Source organism: Pyrgilauda ruficollis, unplaced genomic scaffold, assembly GCF_017590135.1.
Source record: "Pyrgilauda ruficollis isolate IOZ18807 unplaced genomic scaffold, ASM1759013v1 scaffold141, whole genome shotgun sequence".
NCBI lineage: Eukaryota > Metazoa > Chordata > Aves > Passeriformes > Passeridae > Pyrgilauda > Pyrgilauda ruficollis.
Window position 1 is genome coordinate 884,832 of NW_024512655.1, and position 12,345 is coordinate 897,176.

The window sequence follows — 12,345 nt, forward strand, 5'->3', positions numbered from 1 at the left end:
TGAGCAGCCACGGGGTCTTTCTGGCAGCGTGGCATTTTTGGGGACACAGCTTGGTGTAAAAAAGGTGTTTGCTCTGTCCAGATATGTACAGAAGGATGTGTGGCTGCAGCTTACAAGGAGAACTGTGCAGTGTTGTGGACATGCTTGAAAAATGCAGGAAAATAATTGGTGTGGGAAATGATGTAGCTGGGGGCCTGAGCTGCAGAACAGTTGCTTTTATGAAATTGGGAACTGCAGAGTACAATTAGCTGTCATTAATTTTGTTGAATAGAAATATGTTCCATTTATTGTACAATCAGGAGCCAGGCTTGAATGAGTTTAAATAGATGAAATCTAAATTATACTGACAGTCCATTAAACAGCAGCAAAACCCCTTAAAGAAAATGGATTCACTATGATACCGGTTTATAATAAAATCATTTGCCAAATAAGAACTATAGTCCAGGCACTGGGAATACTCCTGTGAGCTCCAAATGAACACAGTAAATTGGTTGAACCATTTATTGCAGAGCAGGGCTCCAGCTCCTCGTTCCCTGACAAGGAGCCAGCAGCGATGTGCTCAGCAGGCAGTGACCCTGCAGGATCAGCTGGCACTGTGTTGTGTTCAGCCCCACGGGGAGAGGCATGCCCAGCTCCCTGTCCCTGGGAATGCTGCTGCAGCCTGCACTGGGGCATTGCCAGGGGCCTGGCTGCACTGCTGGGCTGGGCACTGAGCCCCTTCCCAGTGCACTGCTGCTGCAGGTTTGGCACTGAGCCCCTTCCCAATGCACTGCTGGGCTGGGCACTGAGCCCCTTCCCAGTGCACTGCTGCTGCAGGTTTGGCACTGAGCCCCTTCCCAATGCATTGCTGGGTTTGTCACTGAGCCCCTTCCCAGTGCACTGCTGCTGCAGGTTTGGCACTGAGCCCCTTCCCAATGCACTGCTGCAGGTTTGGCACTGAGCCCCTTCCCAATGCACTGCTGGGCTGGGCACTGAGCCCCTTCCCAATGCATTGCTGCTGCTGCAGGTTTGGCACTGAGCCCCTTCCCAATGCATTGCTGCTGCTGCAGGTTTGTCACTGAGCCCCTTCCCAAAGCATTGGCTCCCTGATGAGCTGTGACTGCTGGCACCCTGCTGCTAATCACATTTATCTCTTCTGGGGGTGCTCAGGGGAGGTGACATTTGACCTGGGCCACCTGGGAGGTGACATTTAACCTGGGCCACCTGGGAGGGTCCTGGGCTTCCCGCGGGCTCTGGCTCAGAGCAGTTCTGGGGCAGGGTCCAGGGCTGCCTCAGGGGCTCTGGGACCTCTGAGCCTTTTCATTTCAGGCACCAGGATGAGGAGTGTAAACATTCCTCATTTCAGGAGTGTAAATATCCTTCAACTGCTGGTGCCACAGCTTGAGCTCAGGGTGGCTGTGCACACATCAGAGCGAGCTGGTGGCTGGTGAGACCTGCTGGGGAGGGGTTGTAGATAATTCCTTGACAAAGGCTTTCAAGGAATATCCTCCCTGTGGAAGTGAGTGCTGTGCAGAGAGCCTGTGGCTTTGTTCCTTGGATGATGGAAGTGTTGACTCATTAGGTAAAACATGAAAGGATTCTAATTGTGGAGGTGGTTTCTACAAAAACTGCAGCGTTTGAGCTGCTGAAGGTTCAGAAAATGGAGCTGGTTGGGGTGTTTTTCCAAGGGAATTTTTTACGTCCATGCATTGAAGCTCTAATTTTAAAAGCAGCTTTTAGTGTGGGAATATTAATGTAACCCTTCAGAAGTAGGGCACATCTGGTGAATATCACGAGCCCAAAGGCAGAATGACTCTGTACCATGTGTCAGGGAAATGCTTCATCTCCAGTGGGACGTTCTACACGAAATGGGGAAGTGAGCAATGCACTCATGGCTCAGGCTGGCAGGGAATCCAGTGGCTGTGCAGGGCACTCAACATTTCCTTACTCTGTATTGCAAGGCTTATGGAAACTCCTCTTATTTTTATTTTTGTTAACTTCCTTTCAGAGCATTTGCTGGTTTGTCATTGCTAAACTCTGTGATTGAACACATCAGATGTTGAAACTTGTCTGAGTTTTGGGTGGCTGATGTGAGTGCCTCTGTAAATATTCTCCTTTTCTGGGGGCATCTTTGGAGTTCCTATCATCCCCAGCATTGCTGTGCACCTGGATAAACTTGTTTTTCTTATCTGCCTGGCCTCTCCTGCTTTGGAGCTGGATGTCATCACTGTTTGAGGGCTTGGCTGGCAGCCAGCAGTGCCTCCCTCAAATGCAACCCAGAGGAGTTTTTATCCACAGGAGATGCCCCAGCCCCTCGCTCTGTGCCAGGGATGCTTGGCTGCTTGTGCTGCCTGATAAAACTCTGAAAATGAGGCTTGCTCAGCCCGGATACCGAGGGGAAAAAATGAAAAAGAAAAGATCTTGCAGGTTGTGGTGCTGTGTGTGTGGAATCTCCCTCCCTGCAGTGAGAGCTCCTGCAGGATGAGCATGGATGGTCCTGAGCAGAGCCTGCAGCCTTGTCCAAGTGCCCTGATCAGCCCAGGAAATCTGGGACAACCAAGGGAATACCGGGGTGGGGTGGAATTGCTGGAGCTTCCAAATGAGCTGGATTTGAAATGTGTCTTATAAAACTCGGAGATTTTGGAGGTTTTCTGTGGAAATCCCAAAAAGTCCATGGGAAGTCCCTCCCAGGACAGGGGTGTTTGTTGTCTCTCTGTGTTTGGAGCAGCAGCTCCTTACCTGTGTGTGAGAGGGGTCACCAGGACATTCCTTTCAATATTCCTTGGCTTTGGGGTTGGCATTTTCTGTTGAGCAAGCTGTGTGTGAGTGTGCTGAGTTCCAAGGTCAGGATCATTAATCAGGCACTTCTCTGCCTTGTTTTCCTTCCGAGGGCACTGCTTTTGTTGTAGTTATTGCCAAGACTGTTTTGAACACAACAGACCTTATGTTACAGCAGCCTTGGAGAGCGCAGTTGTCAAAAGCAAACAGAAATAATGACTGTGTTTCTGTCTTGTTAAATGTAATTCGAGAAAGCGCAGGCCTTCCCTGAGGTAAATCTAATTTAAGTTTGCTGTGTTTCATCTATGATTGGTTGCCTTGGTTTTCTTCACAATTAGAAGAGAAAATATGTTAGTGCTGGGTTCTTAATGGCAAGCTGACCACGAAAAATCTGATTATTTTCCTCTCTTATTTTGGTCTGGTTCATAGGCTGTGACCTGGTCATTGTTATTAACTCAATCCAGAGTGGTCTTTAAATTCCTTTCTTTTTGTTTCCCTAGCAAAATGTCTATTCAAATCCAAGTTAATTTTTATGCAGTTAATTCCCTTATTTATCATCATAAATAGCTTCCATTTTTAGATCACACTCAGAATAAATTACACAATATGCAAATGCAGTGGTGGTTCTTTCAAAGTTTAAGCTGTATTTGAATTCATCCTGTTGTTGTGTTCTTCTTGGAGGCACAGAAGTTAATGCCCATTATTCTGAAATCTTGTGTTTTTAAAGATTGCGTTTATATCGAAAGTCGCCGGCCGAACACGCCCTATTTCATCTGCAGCATTCAAGACTTCAAACTGGTAAGGAACATTTTCACATCTCCTCCTTTCCCCGTCCCCAGGCTCCAGGGGGGGATATTTCCTAGCCTGGATCCCTTCCTGCAGCTCCTCGGAGTGAATCTTTCCCCTCTGAGCCAGGAGCTGGTTTTTGTTAAACCCCAGCCCTGTCCTTGGTGCAGCCTCTTGATTTCTCTTCCAGTGTGAGATACCAACAGGAAACCAGCCTTGTTTTGCCTTCAGCTAAATATGTCAAGTGAAGCAGGAAAGTTAAAGTCAACAGCTTTGAAACGTCGCCCACTAATTAAATACATTATCGTGTTGGTTGTCACAAAAGAAAAGTTTTTGGCTGAGTGTGTGAGCCTTACCTTCTGCTTCCCCTGGCTCTAGGTGCAGGCTGGGGACAGGAGTTGGTGGGGGTGTTTTGCTGATGAAAACAGGAACATAAAGTTATATTTTAAAAAATGAGAGGGAGTTAAAGATGACACAGCCAATGCTGTGCATCATCCTGCAGGGTGAGGGGTGCTGGAGCCATTCTGGGGTGGGAATAAAGTACCACTGATAAACTGGGCATAGACTGGGCTTTAATTTGCTGTTTGCAGTAAGATCTGAGATCACAGCTGGACGATTTTATGTTTGTTGCTGAGCTAGAGGTGTGCCTCTCACTGCAGGATCAATAGCATCCCTCAGGATCCCTTCCCGAGGTGCTGCTGTCTCAGGTGGCTTTGGGGAGGGAGCTGAAGGGCAGCAGCACTGAGGGTGTGACAGGAGGGCTGCTCTGCCACTGAGGAATGCACTGATGCTCCTGCAGCTGGAAAACCACTTGGAAAAAGCTGAATTTCAGTGCAGTGTGAGCCTCCAGAGCAGTGCTGCTGTCCCACAGCTGCTGGGGTGAGCAGCAGCCCTTGGTGGGGAAGAGCTGGGAGATGCTGGTGGGAGTCATTCCTGTGCAACCTTGTGCTCAGAGAAAGAGAAATTGAGAGGTGCTGGTGGGAGTCATTCCTGTGCATCCTCTCTCAGAGAAGGAAAAATTGGGAGAAGCTGATGGGAGTCATTCCTATGGATCCTCTCTCAGAGAAGGAGAAATTGGGAGATGCTGATGGGAGTCATTCCTGTGGATCCTCTCTCAGAGAAGGAAAAATTGGGAGATGCTGGTGGGGGGTCATTCCTGTGCATCCTCGTGCTCAGAGAAGAAGTTTTCCCCCCAGATGCCCACAGAGAGGAGCTGCTTAAATAAAAATGCCATGCAGGCTGTGCTGCAAAGGAGAAGGTGTGTGGGGCTTGAAGGGAACATCAGCTCCTCTGCAGTGGCATCTGGAGGTGGCCTTGTCCCCCCCAGGCCTGTCCCACCCTGGCTTTGCCCCCACTGAAGAGCAGCATGTCCTTGCTGGACCGGGAGCACTGTGATGGTTTGGCTTTGGGTTGGAATTCTGCACAACTTGGAGCAGTTCTCTGGGAATACACTGCTTTATTTTTGCCCTCCAAGCCTGAAATGTGTGAGTGCTGGCTGGTAAAAGTGCAGCTTCTTTTTCTCCTCCTCACAGAATGATGGGGTGGCAGGTCAGGTGGGAAGGTGTGAGATCCATAAATGCTTTTCTTTGTTTGCTTCACTTCACCAGTTTGAATTATTGAGCTTAAAACATTTTAAGAGTGAAATTGCTGTTGTCTCTCAGAGGAGTGTGAGATAGTTGTCTGTATTTTAAAAAAAGGCATAGATGATTTTTTTCTCTACTGATTGGGTTATTCTGTGCTGCCTGTGTCCCAGAACATTTTATTAATCTCTTTTTGGTGCTAGTTCATTTTCTTTGGATTAATACTATCCTCTTTGAGGATTCAAGACCAGATTATTCTTAAGGACTTTGATTAGGAACAAACTGTGGCGAAGCAGTGATTCACTCTGAGTTTGCTCTATTGCCTTACCTGTTTTTATTGGTTTTATCAGTATTTGCTCTCCCTCCTGTCGGGGCAGCTGAGCCAGTGCTTGGCTTCAGGTGGTCTCCTGGAAATCTGGATTATGCAAGGTCATGGCTGGCTTTAAAGCAACTTTTCTCACCTTGTTTTTCCCTTGGGAAACACTTCTTTCCCCAGTTTAAGCCTGTCCTATCCAGCTCACAATGTCAATTACTTTAAAAATGTTGTTTTTTAAAAAAGGAAACAGCAAAATGGAATTGGAAAGCTGGAAGGTGGAGAAAGCCTGTGAAGGGGCAGAGTAATGTGGCTTTAATACTTTCCTGGCATTGCCTGCTGAGCAGCTTTAAGGAGGAAAATGGTGTTTTCAGAATGGTCAAAGTGAGGTCCTTACCATGGCATTCAGGCTTTGCTTGCTGTGGGTGTTTTTGTTCCAGAACAATCTTACAGCTTGGGGTTTAAATTACACAGGCAAATCAATAAAATGGAAGCAGTAAATGCTCTGGTGCATTAAAAACACATAAGTTTCTCTGATTATTATTATTTTTTTTTCCTGTGAGAAAAGGTTCAGGTTGTTCACATCAGGACTTGTCTCCTGGGTGTCAGCCTGCTGCTTTCCCCTTCATCCTGCAGCAGCACCAGTGCATTTTGAGCCGTGCAGTTGTGCCCACAGCAGCCTGCTGCTGTCAGAAATCCCCATTTCCTATTCATCAGCAGCTTAGGGAAGCATGCTTCTCGTTCATTTTCATTTGGCACGAGTCAAACATTTTAAAAATCTACAGGCTTGACGAAGTATTCCTTAAATGCTGCAAATACCTTGATCAAAGCAGAGCAGAGCTGCTGAGCAGGGGAGGGGAGCTGGCAATTGTCTGCAGCTCTGAGGAGAGGACAGGGAATCCAGCGCTGCTTCTGCTCCCCTCAGGGTTAATTTTTCCTGAATTGATCCAGTCCTGACTCATTTGGTGTCTGCTCGTCCTGTTGTTGTGGGCTCTGAGCTCTGCTGGGAATTCTTCAAACCTGGCCAAAATCACTTTGATCTCCTGCAGGAATGGCAGCTGGGATTTCTGGAGGAAATGGCAAAGCTCAGCCAGTCCCGTTTGTCATTCACACCCAGCACCTTCTGCTGCTTCCTTCCCACTGCCCCCCAAAAGGAAACAAGTCCTTTTGTCAAAAATCTGCCTTTAATTGAAGAGTGCTGTGTTTTGAAAGTGGAAATTCTCGCTGAATTTCCTTTCAGATCAGGCCATTTGAAGGAACAGATTTGTAATTTCTTCAGGCTGAGGGTATGGCTTCAGAGCTAAAGGTTTTTTTTATTAAATAGTAGTGTTTAATGTGTTTCTTTTGTAGTTTACACTGATGGTAATACAAAGAATTATAAACAGTGAAATTTCCTTTCATCTCTTTGTTTGTGGTTAACAAGTCCTAAAATTCGGTCCATTCTCTTTATCTTAATTAAAATGTTGATTGTGATTACTTCTGGCTGATGAAAACACACAATTCAAACTCAGCTGAGTGCCTTGTGTGAGAAAATCCAATAAATGTGCAGAAATTCAGTTCCTGTGTGCACCCAGTGGGTTAAGGGACATTTTATAACCCCACACCCCAGAAACAGAAATTAAACCTGCTTTAGGGAGGGCTCTGACTGCTGTGATGGGAAACCCAACAGGAATATCCTTGGGAATCCTTCAGGAGCTCAGCAAGGCTCAGGGAGCTCAGCCAGGGGATGTGTCCCGAGCTCTGGGTGTTCCTGGTGAGTTTGCCTCCTCAGGAGTGGTTGTGAGCCAAAAAAACCCTGCACTGTTGCTTGCAGGATTGTTTCATCCCAATGAAAGTGTCTTCCTCACCTGAAATAGCCAGCTGTTGGCTTTAAATATATGATGCAACAGCAGTAATTACATTTCAGATATGAATATATTAATTATGTAGTGCCTCTAAACCCATGCGGATCCAGCTTTGATTAAGGCTCAATTTAAATATCAAAAGTAGTGCAGAGCCATGTCTGTGGGAAAGGGCTGTGCCTGCCTGCAGAGAGCAGAGGTGGGAGAAGCTGCCTGAATTTGGGGGTTTGGGAAGGGACACAAGGTGGGATTGCCCCAGTGCTGAGCTGGGCCAGGGAGTTGTGCTGGGGTGGGGGGTTTGGGAAGGGTCCTGGAGCAGCTCAGGGGGGCTCTGGGGGATGTGCTGATCCTGGAACAGCTCAGGGGGGCTCTGGGGGCTGTGCTGGGGTTTGGGAATGGTCCTGGAACAGCTCAGGTGGGCTCTGGGGGATCTGCTGGATCTTAGAGCAGCTCAGGTGGGCTCTGAGGGATGTGCTGGGGTTTGGGAATAGTCCTGGAACAGCTCAGGGGGGCTCTGAGGGATGTGCTGATCCTGGAGCAGCTCAGGGGGGCTCTGAGGGATGTGCTGATCCTGGAGCAGCTCAGGTGGGCTCTGGGGCTGTGCTGGGGTTTGGGAAGGGTCCTGGAGCAGCTCAGGGGGGCTCTGGCACCAGCAGCCCCAGCTCAGGGGAAGGGGGCACAGGGACAGGAGCACCGGGGCTCTCACCCAAAAAGCTGATCTGCGTTTCCCCTGGGACAGCAGGTGGAGGTGAAGGGAGAGGTGGAGAAGGAAGCAGAGGCAGGGCTGGCTGAGGAGTGAGAGGCAGAGCAGAGGCTCAGGCTCTGTGTGAGCTGAGAGCAGCTCATCCCTGCAATTACACTCATTTATTTCTGCATTCCTCCAAACACAGCAGAGCTGCAAACCTGCCCTCCCATCCTGCCGTTTAGACCTTTCCTGGTGCGAGTTTCCAGCTTGGATAAATGAGTCCAAATTGCCTTTTTAAGGTTTTCCTGTGCTCCAGAGGGACCCAGAACACCACCAGCAGATGGATTTCAGCAGCGTGTTTGTGCTTTCTGCATCCTGCCTTAATTTGATGTCACATTTAAAATGCTAATGGCCACACTCTGAATGGGAGCATCAGAGGGAAACTTTACACCGGGAAAACGCTGAATTTGCCACACAAAAGGAAACGTTATTAATTGTGATGCAGTTGCCCTTTGTGCCTGTGTGTTTACTTGATTGAAGCATCTTGACTGTGGAGCTTTCTCCTTGAAGCCTGATTTGAATGGAGGATACAGCTGGATTGCCCCAGGGCCTTGTAACAATTTATAGTCGGGATGGAAAGGCAGAAGTGCATAAAAAGACAGTTGTGAAATGCTGCTAGTGCCCTGTAATAGAAAATCTGCCTATGATGACCTTGGCTGCGTGGGCCTCTGGGATCGCTTTGCTCCGAGCCCAAGGATTATAAAATGGAAAGTGTTGCATCTCACCTGGCATAAAGGAGGGGGAAAAAAAATCAAAAGAAATTTGTTTTTCTCAATTATGCAGTTGGTGCTTCCTCTCCTTTGCATTCCTGCTGCATATGGCCTTGCATTTTAGCAAACATGTTAAATTTACATCTGTTATTCTCCGCACTGTTACAGGAGCTGGGGTTTCTGCATGCAAATATCTGGGTGAGGTTTCTGTAGCCACAAGCATTTATGTATTTAAAAGCCTCATTCTGTTTGCAGATGAATTGATGTTCTGTTCCTGAACTGCAGCTGAATTAATTTGTGGCAAATTTTTCCTGGCCAGTTCCGAGGCAGCGTGACCTTTCCTTTTTGGTGTGGAAAAAATGCTGATTAATACAGATTTTTTTTTTTCCCCCTGCTTCTCCAGATCCATCGCTCTTTCTACAGCCAAAAAAAAAAAAAAGGCAAAAAAAGATGTTCTTCTTCCTCCAAATCAGTGCTGAACCTTTTCAAGGCGAGCTTGGACAGGCTGAGGGGTGGGCTGGGGGGCTTTGGGGTCCTGCCAGGGCACACCAGGCTGATTCCCTGGCCCTGGAATTGCTGCCCTGTGGCTGCTCAGTCCTGCCCCAGCACAGCTCACTGCTCACAGAGCAGCCTGCCTAACGGGAGCCAGGGAAAGGGGCGTTTGAAGGAGCTCTGAATTATTTAAAATCAAAAATTTAGCCTGCGAATGAGGTTGGCTTTGGTGTCTGATGTGCTGCTGTGGTGGCATGGGGCACGGGTGGGGTGGCACTGTGGCTCCGAGACAGTGGCACTGATGGAGGAGCAGAGGTGGCAGTTTAAGGATTGCATGGCAGGGGCTGCACAGTGATTAAATCCTCTGATGCTGTCACTGAGCCGTGAGGCTGCAGATAACATTCTCTCCCTGTGCTGGAAACAAGAATCAATACAAACTCCTTGACAGGGGCTAAATTATTAAATAGAGCCTTCCTTACAATGTTTCATTATCTGGGATTTACCTCAGCTGGTGATTTGTCAGCAGCACAGGGAGATTTGCTGGGCGTTTTGTATTAAAATAATTCCAGATGCATATGAATCCATTTTGATAATTCCCCTCCTTTTTACAATGCTTCTCTGTGTATTATTATTTTTTTTTTTTTTTGGTTGCTATTACCCAGATGCCACTTTGAATTCTCACACAGATCCTAAGCTGTGCCGCACAGTGAGGTTTGGGCTTGTCACATCTGTGTAAAAATAAATTCTTTTTGTGTGGCAGCCTGTTCTCTAAGTGCTGCTTTCAGGCTGTTAGATTAGCAGGGGATTTGCAGTGTCTCCCAGGTGAGCTGAGGGAAGAGGCTGCTCTGTGGATTTATGGGCATTGGAGTTCCACTGGACTCGGCTGAAATATAGAGCAGCATTATTTTATTTTGTTGTACATCTTGGAAGGAAGGCAGGAGCAGGAACCATCCATTCTGGGGCTGCTAACCCAGCATATTTTGCATTCCCAAGGTGCTCAGGGCTGTGTGGAGATGCTGTGTTCAGACCTGGCTGAGACGTGCCATTTCATCAGCGCCGTTATTTTGCCAATTAACGAATGTTTAACGTTTTTGTGGGATTTTGGGGTTGTTTTTCTGAGTAGCCTTGACAGTGTAATGCACCAGTGCAAGTGAATGAATTCCTGCAGGGCTGCAGTGCTGTGTCACAGTTACATCATGGTCCTTGGACAGGCAGAGCTCATGTTTGGGGGTTTAAAGCAGATGGCAGCATTGTTCAGAGTGAGGATTAACAGCTGGAAGTTGAGGCTATATCTGTGTTTTTGAGGGCTCAAATCCAGCTCTGCCTCCACTCCTTCCATATGGCCTGGATCTTTGCAATCCAGCCCTCACTACTCAGGGGCTACATAAAAAAAACCCCAAACAAATACACAAAACACCAAAACAAACAAAAAACCCCCGCAGAATAATCCACAGGGGGTTGTTTTGATTTTTTTTTTCCTTTTTAATGTGATTGCCCTGTTTGTTTTTGCCTCACTTGGCATCCAGCAGTTGGAATTCTCATGGCTGGCTTGTTGGCACAGGAGCACTGGAGGATTATTCCCCCCAGGAAAGGCTTCTGGGCCGTTTCCCTGAGCTGATATTTATAATTTCATTAAGCCTTTTGTCATGGCAGTGCGGTCTTCACCACCTTTAGCTTTTTATTTTACCTTTCTCCTGATTTGTTTCCTCCCCCTTACCCGAGGTAAACCTGTTTCCTACACCTGTGCTGAGATAATTGAGTGCTAAATAAATCATTGTGTGCCAGCTGGAAAATACCGAGGAAAAAAAATGTTATCTCTAGCTTTTAGGGGGGAAAAAAAAGTATCAAATTGTACATTAGCTGGGTTTTATGTAGCAGGAGAAAATGGAGTTGGAATAAATGTAGCCATGTCCTCTGGTGTTGAATAGTGAGAGCATCTGTCATGTTTAATAATGCTTCTGACCTTTAGGATTATTGAAGTCGAAATTTTCTCTCTGGTCATTTGGGGCTACTTGAGCACTGTCAGATTTCTTGTGTCTCTGCTCAGCCTCCAAAGGCACATTGTTATGCTTGGTGAGCTGCTGAGGGTAATTCGTTAGAGGAATTTGTTTTCCTGCTTTCCGAAGGGTTTCCTTGAGGAATGTGAAATGTGAAATGTCACTGAATTGCAGAGCGGGTCCCAGCCCTGGGGGATGTGCTGGGCTTTGCTCCTCAGGGTGGAGGTGATAGTGCTGGGGATGGGGGGCTCAGTGCAGGCTGGGGACATCCCTGACCTCCAGTGTCACCTGGGCAGGGCAGGGGCTCACAGGGACCACCCTGAGCCAGCAGGGCTTGGCCTGAGCAGGGATGGACTGCTGGAGAGGTGGAGGTGACACTGCTGGAAGGGTCTGCACAGGCTGGGGACATCCCTGACCTCCAGTGTCACCTGGGCAGGGCAGGGGAACGCAGGGACCCTCCTGGGCCAGCAGGGATGGACTGCTGGGGGAGATGGAGGTGACACTGCTGGAAGGGTCTGCACGGGCTGGGGACATCCCTGACCTGCAGTGTCACCTGGGCAGGGCAGGGGCTTATAGGGACCACCCTGAGACACAGGGATGGACTGCTGGGGGAGATGGAGGTGACACTGCTGGAAGGGTCTGCACAGGCTGGGGGGACACAGGAGCATGAGGAGGGGGTGGGTGTGGGTGCTGCTCTGTGCCTGGGGGCAGGAAAGGCAAAATGTCCCTTTTTTGAGTACCTGTTCTGTGCCTCAGCGTCAATAAAGGCAGAATCTCCCTTTTTTCAATACCTGTTCTGTGCCTGAGAGGCAAGAAAAGCAGAATCTCCCTTTTCTGAGTGCCTGTTCTGTTCCTCAGTGGCAGGAAAGGCAGAATATCCCTTTTTTGAGTACCTGTTTTGTTCCTCAGTGTCAATAAAGGCAGAATCTCCCTTTTTTTGAGTACCTGTTCTGTGCCTCAGTGGCAGGAAAGGGGCTTTCTTCCTCAGTGTCAATAAAGGCAGAATCTCCCTTTTTTTGAGTGGCAGAATATCCCTTTTTTGAGTACCTGTTTTGTTCCTCAGTGTCAATAAAGGCAGAATCTCCCTTTTACTCAGCAGGGACTGATGGAGCCACTTAGGAAAA

At 47.9% G+C, this 12,345-nt stretch overlaps 1 protein-coding gene across 1 annotated transcript in view; it reads left to right on the forward strand.

Annotated features, from left to right (window-relative positions):
- The first annotated feature begins 1,788 nt into the window (after positions 1-1,788).
- Positions 1,789-12,345, forward strand: part of RERE (arginine-glutamic acid dipeptide repeats) — a 104,563-nt gene continuing 94,006 nt past the window's right edge. Inside the window, exons 1-2 of the mRNA XM_041460261.1 lie at positions 1,789-1,855; positions 3,485-3,555. Coding sequence (XP_041316195.1) covers positions 1,789-1,855; positions 3,485-3,555 — 138 coding nt within the window. The remainder of the gene's footprint in view (positions 1,856-3,484; positions 3,556-12,345) is intronic.